General features: G+C 33.5%; 1 protein-coding gene across 2 annotated transcripts in view; it reads right to left on the bottom strand.

Annotated features, from left to right (window-relative positions):
- Positions 1–21,319, bottom strand: part of LOC137922669 (fatty acyl-CoA reductase wat-like) — a 57,558-nt gene that overhangs the window by 7,307 nt on the left and 28,932 nt on the right. For both annotated transcript variants that reach the window (XM_068765686.1, XM_068765685.1), the window contains 3 exons: positions 1,940–2,033; positions 1,227–1,349; positions 648–802 (listed from right to left, as the gene is read on the bottom strand). In XM_068765686.1, the coding sequence (XP_068621787.1) occupies positions 648–802; positions 1,227–1,349; positions 1,940–2,033 (372 nt within the window). The remainder of the gene's footprint in view (positions 1–647; positions 803–1,226; positions 1,350–1,939; positions 2,034–21,319) is intronic.

The raw sequence follows: 21,319 nt of genomic DNA on the forward strand, positions 1-21,319 counted from the left end.
GACAGCGTTTTATATTTTTTCACAAATTTTCTTACACAATTTTCTCTTATGGGTAAATACAGCTAAAATTTATACATATTAACAATACAATTTGGAATACTCAATTATATATTAGTTAATTACATTATTTTATTTCAAATCGCTGCCCAAGCAGTACAGACCGTGATGCAAGCCGATTGAAATCGAACTTTTTAAAAATCTATGGTGAAGGCTTATGTTCAGTAGTGAACGTTATAAGGGTGGAATTATGATGTGGATGATGATAAAAATAAATCATCGTAAGCCTGTTTGAGGGTTTACTAACATTTCGTAAAGGTTAAGGTTGAAAATAACAAAACTGCAGCGGCACAAAGGTAATTGTCGCATGAAACGCCGAAACGTTTGGATATGTAAAGACGTCGTTACACTAATAGTCTAATACAAAAATTCCTTAGAATTGTATTTTATATGAACAAACAACAAATTAATATTGAGTATGTCATAGTAGCTGACAGGATAAATATATTACTTGTTAAATTTTGCAACTCGCTATTATATCATTATTATCTTCATTAGTTCAGCATTCGCTGTACAATATAGTCTGACCCCCATTTTCAATAAAACAAAATACATTTCTTGCTTATTTAAACGCCAAGTTTAAATCTCACCTGTAGGCTGTCGAAATGTGAAGCATAGCTTTCAGCTTGGTACATGCACGAGCCAAAATAAACATCTCCCTCGTGCCTCTGACGTTTATTTCTACTGCGGTTTTGAGTGATTCATCGAATCGGACTGTGGCAGCTCCATGGAATATAAACTCGACCTTAAAAGATGCATGGATATTTTAATGTAATTTTAAATATATAGTAGAAAATATATTATTATTATGTTATATCGGGATTTATGAGGCATAGACATAGAAAAACGAATGTAACCCACATAGCGTACAGAACTGATGATCGGTAGTACCTGACGTTTCTGACGTTCACCTATAAGGAGGACGGACGATTCCAACCGGTCTTATTTTATATATATTGGAGATGTCTATGCCCATGCCTAAAAGTGAACGTCTACTGTGGGGTATAGGCCTAGGGCTAAAATAATGATGATGAAGCAGTAACTTTACTATGGTACAAAATTATAAGTCGGAAATAGAACTCGCCGATCTATAACTATATGAAAAAAACATTTTATGCCGTAAAGTATTTTTATAATGTAAAACCCGATTAAAATATTATCAAACATACCTCATTAATAATCTTCACTCTGTCCTCATTGCTGATACCAAGATTCAGCTGTCCAACATCGCCTTCGATTATGGAAATTTTTTTAATAAAATTTGGTTGCTCTTTCCTTAGCTTGTCATAAAGCTGTAAACGATCAATGAACGATAAATTAATACATCTTATTCAAATATTTATTTATCTTATTTTATTTTATCTTCTTTATTGTACACACGTATAGTAAACATTTAAATAGATCAATACTATAAAAAGTACAATGGGCGATCTTATCACACAAGGCGATCTCTTAGAGACAACCATAGCATGGAAAAGGTAGAAGTATAAATAATGGTTAGTTATCGTGTACAAAACATACGTACGTACATATGTATATAACATATATACTTACAATAAATAAGGTACATATTACATATTACTAATGTATTACTATAATAGATAAACATTGTATTTATCTATAAATACAATCAATGTTTATGACACTTACCTATTCATGAAATCAAAACGACAACAAGCAAAGGTCATTGACCTGATTGTCAGGAAAATGATTACCTATAGCAAGACTAGCGTATTATGTTCAGTTAAGGCATTTTTAACGTCAAGACGAAGATGTCGCGTCAAGCCTCGTTACCTATAATTTGTTTGCACGCTGCGTTAGAAACGAACTCTAACAAAACACTGCTACAGCTAAGTTCATTTAAATACAAAAAACTATTTACCACATCGTCGAACTGTTCTTGCAGTCTTTTTGCGGCCTCTTTATTTTTCTTTGGCCGGGCCAACAGATACAACTTCTTCAAATCCGGGCATGATCTGTAAAAAGATATTTATATTTTTTAAACATTCTTTCTTGTACAAGTTACATTAGTGAGAAGAAATATTATTAGCTTAAAAAAGTACGAAGGGGCCGTCTTATCACGACGCATCACTTTACAGATAAATACGATATGGAAGAAGACGAAGGACTAGTAGCGGATAGTCGACATTGTACAAAATAGTTAAGAATATTAAACTTATAAGATATTGTGATTTATTTTAAAACTATCAATCCCCATAGGCTTTTATTGTAGTCATCGTTCCAGGCCTTAGACAGCCACTCCAAGTATGGGCGTGTTTTTAATATCTATGGGGGTTACACGATAAACGCCATGCTTGGTGGGCGGATTTGCGATCGCTCTGGAAACTTGCCTGTGAGTTGAAGTAATCCTATATAAATAATGCACAGTGTGAAATATACATGAGACGGTAACCTGATAATCAAACTCGCCTGGGTCTTTAATCATAGAAGTTGTTAGCCTAACGCATTCCAACAGCAAAAACTATTTAATGAAACACTTTTGAGTGTAATTACTAAAATTAAGTTAATAAAGTTCCGCATTTTTTTTCTCTTGGGGCATATTTTGAAAGCAATAAAAAAGTCGAGTTATGGTGCGACCAAGAGTCTACTTCTAAGTATATGTAAATACATGTATATATATACATATATATATAGATAAATATATATAGATTAATATATATATATATTTATATATATATATATATATATATATATTTATATATATATATATATATATATATATATATATATATCTCCACACATACCATATAAACGCGCGCGCGTGTGTGTATGTATGTATATATACATGTGTATAACATTTATATATGTATATTAGTCACTCGCAGCCCTTCGTAATATAGATCAAGTCTATTAAGGTACTGTCAAGTCATACAATTTACAATTATCCCTTATAACTTATGAAAATTTTAAGTACATCTGCACAAAAGATCTGATATTAAAAATAATCATGATCTTGGGCGATAAAGATCAGTAAATATTCGCAATAAGAGATGTATTTGTTCAATCTAATTGTGAAAGTTTATCCAACCTCATTTGCTTCCAAAGTCACGTAGTCCACTATCGAACGCTGTATGTATCGCAATGGCTATCACGTTAAACGAAAATATTTGTTTTGTATTTTGGAACGGCATGTGCCTGTTATTCATAATGTCTTACGTTAACGGATTAGTTGAGTAATCATTACTACCACATTTTAATCAATAAATAGCAGTAGTATACCCTAAAAAAAGTATTTAAAAATATAACTACACTGTGACAGAAATTAAGAAATAAATTATTAGGATAGCATTGCAGCGGTTGTTTTTAAAAGAAACAAAAAAACTTTCATTTACGAACTATAAATATGAATGTGAGGGATAGCATTTTTGGTGGATACGTGATAACTCAGTACCTTTATGTAACTCGAAATTGGGGCCTAGGTAAGAAAGAAAATATTTTTGAGTTCTTAGTCTGAGTTAAATGTTAATAAATCTAAACATGTACAAGATTTCCGCCTTTGTGTTGACTTATTACGCGTACAATAACTTTGAAACTATAAGGTATAGAGACAAAAGTTTGTAGGAATATTTATTTTGCCGATAAAGGATCAGCTACGAACAGATTCTTACAAAATTTTACGAGTAAGGGATGTTGAGAGGGCGTTGATTTAGTTTGTTAAGCGGTCGGGGACAGCTGAATATAACTTGAAATAAAGATTAAAAATATATGCAATTTAATAATATTATTTCTTTCAAATAACTATGCCATACATGCCATATACATAACCGATAGATGATTTCTTTCAATAAAAAAATGATATAGAGCAGAAAACTTCATGTTTTCGCATTAATTACATGTTTACTCTCAGTACTGAAGTAAAAACAAGCATAAATCGTAGTCATGTTAAACATAAACCTAGTCGTAGGTATTAAACAACGAATTACAATGTGAATCACAATGGACATTTATAAAAAGTAAGGAAGCGGAAAACAATAAATCGTTATTTGAACAGGTAATTACCCTTCAACGTGTTCTATGCTTACTGTTTTTGCTTATAAATCTTAACCATAAAGAACATTTGACATGTAATTTTTTTAAATCTTTATGGTAAACATTAAAAAATAAGAATGCATCGCTCTAGCTGCTGACTGTTTCTACTAGCAGTCGCTTGTCCGTTTTGCGTGTCTCACACTGCCTTTTGTGGATGTAATTTCATAATAAATTCTAACCAAGTTTTTACCTATAAGAATTGTAGTTGACAATGTATATTTTTTATTGAAAACTTAATCCCGCTTGCAGGTGTAATTTTGTAAAATCTCTCCTTAGCTGATCTCTATTTGGCAAAGGAAACATTCCTGCCAGATTTCAAGTATTTAAGACTTCTGTTCCATCGTTCCAGAGATATCGTGGTGAGTCAGTACATAGATGGAAATTTCCGTATGGGAGACATCTTAATCTCTTATATTGGGCTGAGGATGCCCGTGTCTCTCGCGAGCGCCGAGTAGTCCTCGCTCGTCCTACATACACTACACCTCACTCACTACACTATACACTTACATGGGTATAGTTCTCCGCGTGTGTACGTCTTTTACGTAACTGGGGTACGATCGCCAGCGTAAATTTTTTTTAGTCCGAGGGTCTATTTCCACGGGCTCAATTTCGATGAAGCTGCATAAAGCCTATATCGGCTAGCAGCATAACTTCAAGTACATCAAAAACAATTACACAAAATCTTATATTGGATTACAATTATTTTTAATATAAATAGTACAGAAGTGTACAACTGCCAACTATTGTTACTAAGAATTATCCAAGTCTTAATGATCTTGGATTTTTACTTATTCATGTCCTTACATTACTGCGCATGTCACCAAAATTACTAGTAAAGCATTTTGGTTGTTTAGTTTACAACGGAATATCAACTGGAAAAACATTCCTTCGCTCTGTCAATTATAAATGCCATTGCACCTGATCTTTGTATCATAATCTTCTGACCTAATTCTTTTTGCTCAACTTTATTTCAAGGTGTTTATTATTCAATCGTGTTTTTATGAGATAACACAAACTATAATGATTTCAATGAATTAACTAATCAGATTTACCTTCGTAATCCGAAAAGTATTTATGATGCTTTCCTATACCGAACAATCGCTCTTAAACAATACAGAGCGCCAATACAGTACCATTATTGGAGAACGTGCTCCTTTGAGCCACATTATGAACCTATAACGATCAACTTTCTGATATGGATGTATAGGATTTCCGGTGGAATATGTATGATTTTAAATACGCTTATTTCAAAAAGTAATTAACGATGCGGGGAAAGGTAGGTGCCGTTGAAATTACGGAACACGTTGGTTTCCCAGGCACGATGTTGCAGTGGTAAAGTGAACAACGCGTTCGACGTCGTGGCATTTCTTAAGAGTAATGATTCTTACGTAACTGATCGTCGTTAATTTTGTATTCAACAGTTAAATTAAGGACCTACTGTAAATGTAATTCGTTCTTTCGTTCGGAGATTACGCGCAATTGCATCGGTTATGGACACCCCATGGCCAGGGCCAAATCTTCAAGGACTCCCGAAAACATTGAACTGGTTGAAAGCATTTTACGTGAAAATTAACTATTTTCAATACGGAAATATGCGATTATTCACGAAATTAAATGGACCTAAAATTGTATTTTTTTTTTAAATTTAAAATGTTCTAGAACTAAAAGAAAGTAGCTAGGTTTCAAACAAAAATTTTTGTCAAACGATGTCGGAGCGTTTTCATACTGTAAATTCCATTGTTTGGAACAAAGAGCCTCATTTTCACTTAAACGACCACGACCACAAGGACACTCTTACTGGTCTCCCAGAAGGCTCAACCCACGACTGAAACATCAAAAACTATTGTATTGAACCAGGTTAATTGTTTGGTGTGCTTTATACACGGATGAGATAATCGGACCACTTTTATTTGAATATTCTAGAGGCCAGGCGACGAATGTCAATTGTGGGAATTATCGAGCGAATTATCCTGCGAGCCCATCCATCGTACTTGGACGGAATATTTTTTCATAGAGCTACCTCAAAGAGAGGGTTTACAAAGACAATTTTGAACTCTCGTGAACCCTTAAGAAAAAAATCATTGATAAAAGAGATTAATTGGACTAAGTTTACTACCGCATATGGCTCAAAACACAATGCTTGAATTTTGAACAAAATGCTTTGAACATTGAACATAACTTTGAACATTCGCATTTTGATTTTATCCGTCAATGCTTTTATTAAATATGTCATAGGCAGAAAATTTATTTCAGTCTATTATCATAAATCTGCCGCCATACAGCCTGTGTCTGTTATTCGTTTAAATACATTTAAAAAAGATATTTTACATAAGTTACCATCTAATATTTGCATGTATAAATTTGTAACTACTTTTTTTATCAATGTACCAATTTAGTGGACAACGATGCCGGTTCTAAAACTGCTAAGTTCCTGTAATATTGTTAATTGCTTAGATATCATTTAGCAATTGTTTGATAATTGTCTTTCTGTACAAAATAAAATAAAAACAATGACAACAATTAAAGAACCCTTAACATTAAAATCTTTATGAAATCATATAAGAAAATAAAAACGAACCCTCCCAATGTATTTACAATAATTATTGGTACTTGAACTGGCGTTCTGCAGAACGATTGCTCAGTAGTTTCGTGCAGTGCGCATTACAACTAAACGTACAATTGTTAAGACTTTATATTCTAAAATCGTAAGATTCAACAACAATGATTGACATCGGTTTCGTTGCCCGCAGTGTTTTGAATGCAGAGTGTAAGCCTATGTGGTTAGCAGGAGCGGAAAGTCCGAATAAGTAACAATGGACGCTTTTATATTGCTACCGTTTTTACCATAATGATCTGTAAATTGAGCACACGACTTTTTTGTAAGTAGATGTTTCAAAATAATGTTACAATAAAGCGTAATATCATCCTACCAGTTCTTCACTACTCAGTTCCCCAAATGTACTAAGAGATATTGCAGTGTTTGTATACGAACCTATTGTTTATAACTGACTTACCCGTGTTGCGGGCTCAACTACGAATTATTATTAACTTTTATAAAAGAATAATCCCCGCTTAAAAGAAGTTGATAATGAAGGAATTTAACTGCTATCAATGTCGAAAATAATTAACCTTGTTTTTTCATCATGAACATGTAAAAAAGGGCTATGGTATGGAATGTATTTTATAAAAACAATGTTCAATTTATATTCAACTAAACAGAGGTTTTAAACTTAATAGTTTACAGTGACCTTATGCACACACAAAAGAGTAAGCGTAATTAACATTTATATATATACATTCATATACATGTACATATATATGTGTAAATATATATGTATATATATATATATATGTGTGTGTATATATATTACTCGTAAGTCATGCCATATCAAAGAATAAAACAATAATTTCAGGTTTTGTGTTATACGCTTCCAAATAAATGCAGCATTAAAAGCTTGTAAAGTAATTTCATTACCATCATCATCATTTTAGACGCATGCTTTACTGGCCTATTCGTGGTCTCCACTCCAGAACCTTAAAACCCAATAGATATCAGTTCTATGCGCTATGTGGGCTTCTCACTGCCATTTCAATTTGTCAATTGGATGTTATTTACTTATGTAGAATCTTTGATTCTTTATTACGTTCCTAATGAGTTAATATTTATATCTCCTGTATTTGAAATGTAATTAATAACTCCGATAACATTACCCGCACAAAATAATCGACCGTAACCTAGTCATACAGATTAAATAAAAGTACAAAAACTAATTGAAAATAACTTAGATTGAATCATTTGCAATTAATCAATGACAAACATAATGCGTTAAGAAGTACATAGCAAATATACAAGTAGTTTGTAATACACTTTGACCCAATTATAGCCCATAAATCACTTGAACGCAACCACAAACAAATAAAGTTATGTCAAACGAACGTAAATATAAAACTAATTAAATATAGTAACCATTAATCAGAATATGTAGAACAATTAATTGAAAATAAGGTCAAATGAATATGTTAATATCGACATGTCTTCCGGTTACGGAATTAAATATAGAACTACGGAATAATGACAGCCGTTGTTATTCTTGTGTCGATCAGCTTGAAAATCGATATGGATAGTCAGTCGACTGGACTCGTTATCATAAATCTATTGTATTATTATTTTTTTAAACGGCCTTCATTCATAGTTACTGATCATATATATACGTTTATAAGTATATATATGTATATGTAAATATAAATGTCTAAGGTCTCCAACCTGATGCGTAATTGAACACATTTAGAAACATAAAAATAATCAATACATTTAAGTATCATTTTTTTCATAAAATATTTTATCAAAGTGGTGACTGTTTGTGTCATGCAATATTAGAGACTCATATAAATTTACATAAATTCTAAAAACTATTGCATCAATGAAAACTTTTATATATGGTATATCTTGTAATTTTTTATCTGTTCGTACCAAGTACTGTTATTGTAAGTCATTAAATAAAACCATAGTAAATAAACGTGAAAATGGTAAAATTTTTTTTTTTTTTATTAAGTAATCCCTGCCGACGTTGATAGTATTTTTATAAGGTATTAAGATACTAATGTAAAATATTCAGGTACTTTAAAAATCATAACACAGTAATTCAATACATCATTATCATCATATCCTTGTCATCCGATAGACGCCTACTATTAGACCTATTCCAAAGATAACGGGTGCCGCCCTGCGCGTATCCAGCGATTTCTCGCGACTTTGACTATGACATCGTTCCATCAAATAAATAAATTCTACCAACGATTAATGTATCCGTGGAATAAACAAAAACATTTGAATCATTGATATTATCTAATTGTGATCGAAGGTAAATAGTGTTGAAAGGTTGAATAAAATTGATGATCTTGTTATATTATTATAATATAAAATACGTGTTAATAATAATTGAAAAGGGCCGGAAACCTTCACCTCATCGTTGTTTTGTTTTATATTTAAATTGATTTATGGTATCCATCAACGTTATTTTATAATGTTTTGAGTCTGTGATTAGTGGTATTGTCACACGAAAATTTGTAAATAAGTCTCTCAAACATTTTAACACGTAATGCACTTTGTTATGGACAGTTGAAATGAAACGTTAGATTTACCAACAATATCAGTTCATGTATAGCGAATGAATCCATATTTAATTCCGTAATAATTCCGTATTTATCTATCACAAAATTTAGTTATTTGTTTCATTTTTTTTTCAATAAATAAATAGATCGCATTGAAACACAATATGTAAATTTTTATCTTCTCTTGGAATGCGTCAGGGCAATAACATACAGCAGTATATATCATATTTTTAAAAAGAGATCTGGCTATAGAATAGACAGATTCAAATAAAATTAATCGAAATAAAATATTTAATCTTTGTTTAAATTGTGATTAGATATTTTTCTTGAACGAAGCTTTTAGGAACCTGAGTCAGTTTAATAATAGATTAGTAGCTGAATAATAACGTAAGGTCACGTGATCACTTCTTTTACTTGACATTTTGAAGACTGACCTTAAATAAAATACAGTTTAATAAATTACTCAAATTACTTTTTTATTTCGTATAGTCATTAATCACTACACTAGACGAATTTTATTTATTAGTACTTACATGTATTAATTAATAGTAATTAAAATTGTAAATCTCCAAATCTTTTCAAAGCGATTTAAATTTTGTCTGTAATAAATAGTAGATTGCCATAAGACCACCTATTGTTATTCTGTGTCCTTATTGTATCTTATTTATAACATTTTAAATTATTATTCTAAATATTTTTGGACATGTCTGATGACCTACGGTACACAAACCTGGTCTCTCATTTCTGGTGTCATTGGCAAGCTAACTGGTGCTCAACGAGTCACGGAGAGGGCTATGCTCATGATTTCTCTACGAGATCAAATAATGTACGACGAGCGTAAATTAACGAATGTAACCGACATAGACCAACCGATTAGCAGGTTGTAGTGGCAGCGCAGAGGACAGATGGTTGCTAAGGCCTTATAGTTTTTGCGTGGAGATGACCGATCGCATGCATAGAACATAGAACGATCACGCACTAGGTGAATAGATGACTATGTTAAGAACGCTGATGTTTGAATAACGCTGATGTTGGAAATAAAAGAAGTCAGAACTAAATAGACCGGTTTTTATACCGCAGAGGCCTAATTCCATTAGATGAAATGATTCGATGATGATGCTCTTTTTGCACAAACACGCTGCGGAAACATTTATATAGAATAAAACTAAACTATCGCATGGAAAGATATGGAAGTCCATTGTATTTTAAATGCGCCACGAATGTTATTGCATACAATAGAGCATCTGCTAGATAAGCAAGTGTCCCTTTCATTCACATTTGCATTCATTGATTGTCTTGTCTATATCGATTTAAACACAAACTTTTATACACGTCAAGCTAAAGTATTACCTATACAGGTATATTAAAAATAAAATAAAACATAATAATAAAACGTAACATTGAGACAAACAGGATGTCAACCTATTACGCCATACCTTCAACGACACGAGCTCCATTTTCCGTTAGTTACCTTGTGACATAGATGGCATGTGTCATAAGCCTCGTATAGTAGCCGTCATTTCATTTGCAATGTTAAAAAAAATCAGTGAGGACTACCGTATACGCATAACAAGCAATTGGAGAACTATAACCATCTTCTGCTCGATACGTCAAATTATAATCGATAATCACACTGTTGAATCGAGAATGACGAGAGTCGTAAAAGAATTAAAGTATCATAGTCACGCGAATTGGAACGTTAAGTGTCAGTGGGCAGGCCTGGATACGAATCGCTGAGCGCAGCGTAGATAATCTACCCCCAAAGTGTATAGATGGTCTTCGAAAGATGCTGGACATAGTCCAGTAGTGAACGTAGAATAGTAGGATGCGTTTACATGGATCTATCTTTTGCAAGGTAAGAACGCTTTCTCATACTCTTATGTTAATTTTTCCTGTTTACTCTGTGTATTTGGATTGAAATTTATTGGACGTGTGATTCAGCATTTCTTGCAATGACTGTTGTTTGTCCTGCGGATTAGTATATTGATTTAAATTGTTGTAATAACACATCTTTCGATTCTTGTACAATCTTTGATCATCAATCCCTAAAAAGTGCCGTCGAAAGAGCGTTCGCTTTTATGTTTAAAAAGAACTTAGTACATAAACAATGCGCCATGATATATGTTATTCATTTGTCTTATTCTTTACATATTGAATCGATCATATTTTTATAAATTAGTCCAAAGGATAACTTCTCAACAAATTATATGTTTTACTATGTTTGATGGCGACCTTAAAAATTGATTTACTAAAACATTTCTACAAACAACAGAATCTAAATTTAAACTTGTCATTGGAAAAAATAGTACGTTATAATAAAATTAAGGCAAAATTAACCTTTCTTTTTTTCTTTTTATTTAACATTAACTACTAAATTCGGATCAACAATCTTAACGAATAAACGAAAATTCCAACTATGCTTAACACTTTTATTTTACTTCGATGTTTTCATCGTGTTTCTTAAACACATAATAAAAATCATTATCAATTATTAGATAGAATAATTCTCAATCGGTATTGCATTTAGATTGTGTATTATATTTCCTTAAATTTTTTGTGCATTCATTACTTAGATACTTAAACTTCGGCTTTTAAACGTATCATATATAATATATAACTTAATGATATTTTGCTCTTGAACAAGGACGCGAACAGCTGTAAGACAGTTTATAATTTCTACACCAACTAACAAAATACTAGAACTACTAGAAGTTTAGGTTGTAATTTGAAATAAATAAGTTAAATAAAAAGTAAATAATGGCCCTATAACGATAATTCGAGAAATAAATCGTTTTCGATTTCTTGCTATCAAATATATCTACTTCGGGATGCAATATCAGCTTTGCATTTTTATCACTTTGTTTACAATCGACATACTTCCTTTCAGATTAACAAAATAAATCTCTCAATCGTTCTCTGTTTAAATTTTGTAACTGCGATCCATACCAACGGTCACAGCGCTGGTCTTGAAAAAGACATAATTGCAAGGAGGTCTAGGTTGAAAACTAAATAATTTCTAGCCAGCCAGTCTATTTTTATAAAATTAGTTCACATTAAAAAAATACTCGTAATCCGTCCCTATTGCTGTCAAGTTTAAACGAAAATTAAGTTTATATTAACGTTATTCTGGTCAAGATATATGACTTAACATAGTAGTAGACATGCTTTAATGACTTCAAATAATACAGGCTCAACGGTAATGGCATCGAGGATTAGGAGATTATAAGATATCATATCGATCACGACCAAATTTTTTCCTGTGAACTATGCAAATTCAACTTGTTTGTCAACAAACCCAACGTACCTCGTTTTATGTCAGAGTCAATATTGATTTCTAAATTTATGATCGTGACGTTAGGTTGTTACGTAATTTTAGGACATGCCGTGCCTTTACCCGACATCGTAAGAACATATTGTCCATCTGCTTACCGCCGATGTGTTTCGCATTTAAATTTACCATCAAGTTTTTCTTTCACGCTAATTTAGCCTTTATGAAATAAAATCGTAACGCTTTAAATTCTTTAAACAAGAAGATAAACATGTAATGCGGTCGGGTTGTAAACTTTACGTTAATACACATTAAGAATATTTTTGTTTGTTTTAGCTAATTGTAAACTTATTTGTATTAGTTGCCTTGATGTCTGTTTGTTCCCATGACGTGGCCGTCAGACTTTTTAGACGGAGAGGAATATAGAATAGAGGTGTGTGTTGAGCCACATGAGGCACGCACCACGTATGCTAAAGCGTAGACATTTTCGCGTTAGCTTTTTAATATACATGTCGCGGAATTCTCTGGAACGTATATTTACCAAACACAGTTAGGTGCGAATGCTAGTAGTGTTGTAACTGTATAAACTACACGAAGGAATTTGATCTATGAGTATGCGCAACAAGTTTATTGCTAAACATCTAATTAGGATTAATAATTATTCGATAACATTATTTTAGTACATACATTATCTACATTTAACTTTAACTAAATATTCAAATAAAAAAATGTTTATATTATAATTTAAATGTTACGTTTTAATGTACCAGCATACAAGTGTTCATCTTTACTAGCTTATACCCAAAGACCGTATGTCCAGATTACACTTTACAAATGCAAAATTTGAAGCGTTGACCTATTATGGATGCGCTTTCTCAATGAAAAGTTTCGGGATGTGCATAAGAGTTAGTCAGACTTAACCATATTAAGTGGTGTCTTTAGACTGAGAAAATAGTTAGTTTTGTTAATTCGTATATAAGTAACTTACTACAGTCGCTTCAAAAATGGTGTGGTTTATCACTTTGTATATATTTCAAAGCATTTGAAAACACCGCGTTTTTTTTTTTGGTAAAGTATGTTTTATATACCACGCTTACTTATTGTTAACCACGTGAATATATAAAAGTTTTTAAGTTTTATTAATCAAGTTTTTTTTTTAAAATATGAGTTTTTCTCGTACAAAGTGGAGACCGGTTTAATATTAGTTAAATCGAGTTTACTCTATCATTTATAGTCGCATAATGTGGGCAGACGGCCTTGCTAACAAGACCTCTTACGATCGTCGGAAGACATTGGATCGCTTTCAGTCTGCCATATTGGAAATATATGAGAGTCCCATGTCCAACAGTGAATATAAAAAACAACTAAAACATTAAACGATTTTGATAATATTTCTCATGTTATATAACATAATATTGTCAAAGGTCCCGGTCAAGGACTGCACGACCAAAACATTTATTTCCTTTAGTCATTTGGTTGAACGGTTTTCTTTTGTTTTATTAATGTCTTGGAATTCGACCGTGTAGCATACATATAAACAATAAATTTTGAATGGCTTTATATGTATCTATAGTTGTTGTACATTTTAAACTATAAATTTCTATTGTAAAAATCTTTATTATTTTTTTGATTCTTTATCTGTCACGATTGCAACGTATAGTTATTGACTACGCATGATTTTAAATATAATATGAAAAGTTACCAATTCATCGTATATAGAGACATTAATTTAAATATAACGCTAGATTGATTTAGCTAAGTTGAGAAATTGCGATTTCTAGGTCAAGTGCAGGCTGATACACAGGTATGTACATCGAATGATATTTTTAAACACAATTATCGTTCTAAATATTATTCAAATTATTTTTACTGGTTATACATGTTAGTTAAAACTTTACATTAGTTATAAAAATAATGTTTAATAAATGTTATTTAGATGTCATTGTTTATATGTGAATGAATACCAATAGAAAACCTTCAACGAATTATGATGACAAATAACTTCGTATGAGAACTACTAATTTGTATAGTCTATAAATTATGTAAATCGTAGTATCATGACATAAAAAAGGTTCTATTTATATATATTCGAGGTTTCCACCTGTATACTTATCATATCTCCCGAACCGAAAGGTTTGAGAAATTTGAAATTTGGTAGGAATATTCTTTTTACTACGAAGATAGCTAAGATTTTTTTTAAAAAGGGTCCTCCCGAAAGAGGGGTTCAGATGACGTTGATTAAAAATAAATATTTTCTTACTATAACTCCTATATGTAAACATAAAATTATGATATTTTTTTAAATGTAAAAATAACTAAGAATAGATTTTATGATATTACACCTACAAAAATGTGGGATATGTAAAGCGGGCGAGGGACAGCTACCCAACTAAAGTATTTAGTTAAATATTTTGAAACAGAATTTATTAATTCCGATTGTACATCAGTAAAAAACCTCAAAGCAATTAGAATATATACTTTTGTAGGCAGGCATCGTCCTTGCAGGTCATTTGTATTGGGTCCCAGGTGATTTCTTTAATTAATAATTTCACTGCGTCCGGCCTCAATCGCACGTCGTCAGACAACCTTGACTTGTGCGTTGTGCAACATGTGGCGATGCGATACGGGGAAATCGAGTGGAATCGCAGCTTCGATGTGGAAGGACCTTTACACATCCTATTATGTGGGATTGTATTTATATATTTAAAAATCATATTGACGAAAGTGAGACTTTACTTAAAAGGTTTTTGGCTCTGGAGGTAATCGATTAGTGGTCGCTTGTGACACGAAGTAACATCAGGTTTGAGGGGTTCAAAAAGTAATGATCAATATTAAGATACTTCAATGATGATTATAGACATGACATATTTAAGAAACCCGTGAACATGACAGCATTAAGAAATTATTTACTAGTTTTTAATTTAGATATTTGCTGGGCACCATGTCAGTCGATAGACACCCACTGCTGGGCATAGACCAAAAGATCGCCACGGTGCCCAGCGATTTCCCGTGACTTTAACTTTATGTGATATCTATGAGGAGATATGTCATAATCGCCACATTTAGCAGGAAGGTTGGCGACCGGAATGTGATGTTATGGCACGCAGAGAACATTGCTGCCATGCCAGCAAGGTCTGTTCTACTCCAGACCCATACGGCGAATATCTATTACATTACTTTGATTCGCAGAAAGTGTAACGCGGTGTGACAATGAAAAGGAGAGGGGTAAAAAAGTGAAATTCCATGTAACGTAATATTATAAATAGCCCCTATAATCCTAATCTTGATTTTATAAATAATCCACTAACATTGCAGTGTCAAAAATTATTGACTGTTTTACAATTGACAAGAGAGAATTAAATAAACGTATTCAGAGTAATCATTGTGTTTATTGATTTAATAAACAATAGCAAACAACGATTTCTCACAAAAATAAGATTTCTACTTCCTAAACTGCCAGGTTTTGATAATAATGTATATAATATTTTCAATGTAATGCTTCATGGTACACGATACTTTTCGTTTATTACATCCTGAAATGATGATATCACTTTTAAAGTATTTACTATAAAGTGTTACGAACATATCCAAAAACATATATAATATTTTTAATACTTCTAGTTAAAATGTTAAATAAAGATGTAATTATATTCTTTGATCGAATTTATTGTATAATTTTTAATTTAATAGAAATCTAAAATGGCTTCGTGCATGTCGATATTTTTTGTCATTCACACTCAATGGATATAACTTCATGAACAGAGCATAATAAGCATAAATAGGCATAATTAAGTTATAATTTATTTATCTTCTATGCCAGTATAGAGGTCAATAACAAGAAATATAACACATAATTATTTTAATGTATCATTTTGTTTACTAAGGTTACAAATAAACGATGTCGTATACAAAGAAATAAATATATGAAATAATGTTTTTATGATAAATGTAGTTTACTTGAATATTGTTACAATCTTAAAGTGTAAACACATTTTATGTGAGTGGTTAGAGGAAAAATGGTTACTTAGTTTAACATTACTTATTGTATTATTCAAATAAGTGTGAGTTCGTTTAGTAAAACTGCCTTCTAAGTATGTATTTCTCTATATTTCATCCGCGCGGCTATATGTTTACTTGTGCTTGTTAATGTGCAACCCAGCACAAATGGCAGTCGACCGGTCAACTATCTTGTCATAAAGAATATTTTAAGACGAATTTGGCTATAGTCGTGGTAGTAAGATTCTGTGAACAGTATTGTACAAATTAGGATCATATAAAGACGCATTTACTTAATAACGTAGTATAGTGTGACCAAATTTGAAAAATATATGTGTAGATACACACTTTCGTAAAAGTAAAACGAAAGTACTTGGACTGTACCTTCTGCCACGCACTATATCTCTACAAGTTCAACGCGCACGTAACTCAGCGCACAAGATGAGTTGAGCTATCTATACCGTCGTTGGTAACTAATAATATTTCTAACATTCCTCTGTACCAAGAATGTGGTAAAGCTAGAAAAATTATTGAATTAATCTATTTTAACTTTGGTATTTCAAGGTCTTGGGTAAAAACACACCAATATTGGCTTTTTGTGTAAAGCCACAGATATTTTAGCATTTTAAAGGACCAATTATAACTCTTTAGGCAGAAGTATATCAAAAATAGCTGGCATTAATCTTTTTTTATTTTAATGATCTAAAAAAGTGTTATTAGCTTAACAGAATATCAGGTTAAAATGGCTGTAGGTAAGCCACATAGCGCGCAGAACTGATAGCAATTAAGACCTAAAGATTCTGAATTGAAAACCTCGGAAGTGCGAGCTCAGCGTGAGGGACAGAAGACTTTGTTCAGGTCTTTGGGAGACGCTGGAAGCAGGCCGGTTCCAACCGTTCTTATTAAGAATCTATAGGGGAAACCTATACGGCGATTATGGTTTTTCTAAGATATTGCAAAATATTTACGATGGAGTTTTATATAGTGCTTAGCTGTTATATGACGTGTTATTATATTCCCCATTAAACATGCAAGTCAATACGGACCCATTTGACGTGTAAGCCACATGAATAAATATAGTGTGTAATTAGAAATAACGGATACAAGCCTATAGTTACTTTTGTAAACCAACATACAAAAAGGTGACTCTCTGTTTACTTAATATACAAAACTAATAATATTAATATGCGTAGTTTAGATAATAATTTATGCTTTGTTATAAAAAAAAAACGCTACCATAACGCAAATCACGAATCACGTTCATGGCTATTAAAAAAAACATTAAATAATGTGGTATAGTCATAAATATACAACAGGTATATTCAAATTATATTTAAATCTAACTTTTTACGCCTTGTCGTATATTTACAAGTCATTGTATGCATTCCTACGGGTAAAGGGAATGTCAGGGAATATGCAAATTTCAAATGCAACAATCATTTGTTCAAGCTTTTATTTGAAAAACGATTTGTCAAAATCAGCCTGCACCCAGCGTTTTGCAACGACCTTAAGTGGGTTATCCGTTCACACTCTGCACAAACACAAATTATCGCTTTAAAAAAAGCCTATTTTTTCAAATTTTTCGAATGTACATTTTTCTTATGAGTATAACATAAATTAATAAAACTATAAACAAAATCGGTCACAAACATATGACATAAATTATCGATGTTCGTTGCTGTAATAAGAAAGAATAACTATAAGACAAGAATTTTTTTTAATTTTTAAATAAAGACCTTAAATTTCGTCGACCGCAGTACTATTTTTAGCCAGGAGCTATTTATTTTACTAATCAAGTCAATTACATAGAATACAAATTATAATTTAAGCAAGCATACGTATACAAAACCTGTATAGTAACTCGCCTTTGTGCAATTGAAACTTGTCATTATCATCATCATTTCGGCAGTAAAACGACCGCTACTGGACATAGGTCTCTCTCAAAAATTTCCAATAAGACCAATAAGGAGTAGCCTATATCCAGCGTTTAGCGACGACGTTAACTAGATCTGACCAGGTGTTCAAGTGGAAGTCCACTCACAACCAAAAGATTCAATCACAAGTCTCACAAGAGCGGACTTCGACGTCGAGCTTGCTTCGACAATATTTAGAATAATTTAATCAAAAGCGTTTAGCCACATGTTGTGCTTGCCCTTCCGTGGACTTCACTCTAGGACTTAAAAGCCCGAGCGGTCAGGTGTTCTGAGCACTATGTAACTTACCTACTGCCATTTCAACTTGCCAATCCTCCAACCACAGGGCAATAATGTTCAGTCTAAAACTTGTAAGGTCCCAAGGCATTGACGTCAGATGAACCACGGGGAAGTTCACTACCTGTAGGGTAGACTGAGGCGAGTTCCATCGAACTGTCGGATCGCGATCTGACACCTACCGAGGTGAAGAACATCACCGAAAAGGGGGCGTTGGATAGCATGATCGGTCGGTATGTAGAAACTGTAGGGGACGCCTGCGAATTAGTCCTGGAGAAGGTCTCCAAGCGTAGGAGGGCAGAATTGCCCCAGTGATTGGATTAGCTCTTTCTCCTTAAGGCTGATGTCTTAAGGAAAAAGAGACGAATCAGGTACGCGAGGCCGGCCCGTAAGGCCTAGCGCGAGTATGTCGACGCAAAGGAAGTCTATCTCCTCGAAGCTTGACGCGCTCAGACCAGACAAAGCTGGAAGCGGTTCTGCGAGAGGCAGGATCGCGAGACCACGTGGGACGGGATCTATCGAGTGATACGTCGTATGGGAGTGAGGCAAGAGGACGTCCTCCTTGTCCGGTCTGGTCAAGTTCTGGACGCAGCCGGATCAGCCAGATTGCTGGCGGAGATTTTCTTCTCGGAGGATAACCCCCGGGAGGACAATGTGGACCACAGTGCTGTAAGAGCGCAATCCGATGAAGTCAACACAGGAGGGCCATGACGAAACATGCGACACCCCGTTTACGATGGTGGAGCTCCGATGGTCCGTGTCGACCTTTAATGCCAAGAAGGCACCTGGTGCAGACGGACTCACTGCAGACATCTGCCGTGCAGTGGTCGCCGTGGACACTGTTCTGGTGCTCGCGCTTTCCAACCGGTATCTCGCTCTCTCCCTCTCTCGCCCACTAGGTGGAAAGAGGCAGTGATTGTGGTATTAGGGAGGCCGGATAAGGAAGACTACGCGCACCCGAAGTCCTACAGGCCCATCGGATTCTCGCCCATTCTAGGCAAGGTCCTGGAAAAGATAATGGTTCGTAGGATCCGGTGGTACACCACGCCTTACATCAGTCGCCACCAATACGGCTTTATGCCGCAATGGTCTATTAAAGACTCCTTGTATGCCCTGGTCAAGCATCTGCAAACTCGGTTAAAGGAGAAGGAGATTGCAGTGCTGGAATCATTGGACATAGAGGGAGTCTTCAATAACGCCTGGTGGCCTGCTATAAGGTGCGGACTGGCAGAGACTCGCTTCCCCGTGAATCTGTGGCGCCTTGTCGACAGCTATTTTAGCACTCGTAAGACGTCCGTACGGTATGCGGGGGAAGAGTTGATCAGAGGTACCACCAAGGGGTGCATGCTGGGATCCGTAAGCGGCCCAACGTTCTGGACCCTCCTCATCAACCCCCTCTTGGAGGAGGTGAGGAAGACTGAAACACACTGCCAGGCGTTTGCAGATGACATCGTGCTGGTCTTCTCGGGGCAGAGGGCACAGTATATCTCTAGTAAGGCCAACGAAGATCTCGCCCATGTAAATAGGTAGGTAGACAGAAACAAACTTAGGTTCGCCCCCTTACAAAACAAAGGTGATGGTGCTAACAAAAAAAATTAAAAAAAAGAAAGGGCCTTATTAATAGAAATAAAAACTTGCCAATCCGCCTGGGAATATCAAGTACTTTCGTTCGTCTACAGATATCCTCCATCCCAATACAATCTAGTCCAGTGTAAACTATACATTTTTATATTTCGTTATATAAACGAGAGCTGCATCGAGTCTAATGAGTTCATAATTAATTTATGGTTAACAAAGTATATATAGCTAATATTTGTTTTATACCCGAGTGCTCTTTGCAATCATTATTGGAGAAAAAAAATCACACAACTCTTGCAATATTTTCGCAAATTAGTTGAGTTTGAAATCCCAAGCCATTAAAAAATGTTTTAAGGATATGATCGCGCTCAGAACATTGATGACGTAGTGTTTATAATATTTTTTTAATTATCTTTTTGTCTCTTCTTTAGCACAAAATGTTAAGGTCAATTTGAAAGCAAACTTTTTTACATTCAGATGCAAATTTGCGTAAAATTTTGCGTCAGCATTGATAATGACCGCGGGCGACTCAACCGTACGAAGCAGGGAATTTTTTTGTATTCGAAATTCAAAACTTGACTTAATTATTTAACAATGTAACATTCAGTTCTTAGTGCTTATTATGAATTTTATGTCAGTTATAGCAGTAAATTGATATCTACGATTCTGTCTTTCTTTTGCATTACCTATTTTTAATCAAACAAAATCAATATCTATTTTAAGCTGTCAAAAAATGGAATGTTAAAAGCGCCAGGTTTTAAAATTTGAATAGAATAGGAATGCGGAAAAACTTAACGATATACAATAACAAAAATGTAATCTAAATTTAGGCCTGATTTAATTTAAATTATTAACTTCATTAAAAAATTAGGACATTTTTACAACAATATTATGTATAAATGTTAACCATAAGTTTTGAGTAAGTTTAAATACCTCAATTGTTATTTTTTTCTGATAACTCAAACATCCACTGCGATAAAGTCCAAGGTAACGTAACCATAAGCGAAACTAAGTCAGCTCTGTAAAGACACGTGGATCAACTCGGATA

Source organism: Battus philenor, unplaced genomic scaffold, assembly GCF_028537555.1.
Source record: "Battus philenor isolate CCGP_79_NKW_IND1 unplaced genomic scaffold, ilBatPhil1.0.hap1 SCAF_20, whole genome shotgun sequence".
Taxonomy (NCBI): domain Eukaryota; kingdom Metazoa; phylum Arthropoda; class Insecta; order Lepidoptera; family Papilionidae; genus Battus; species Battus philenor.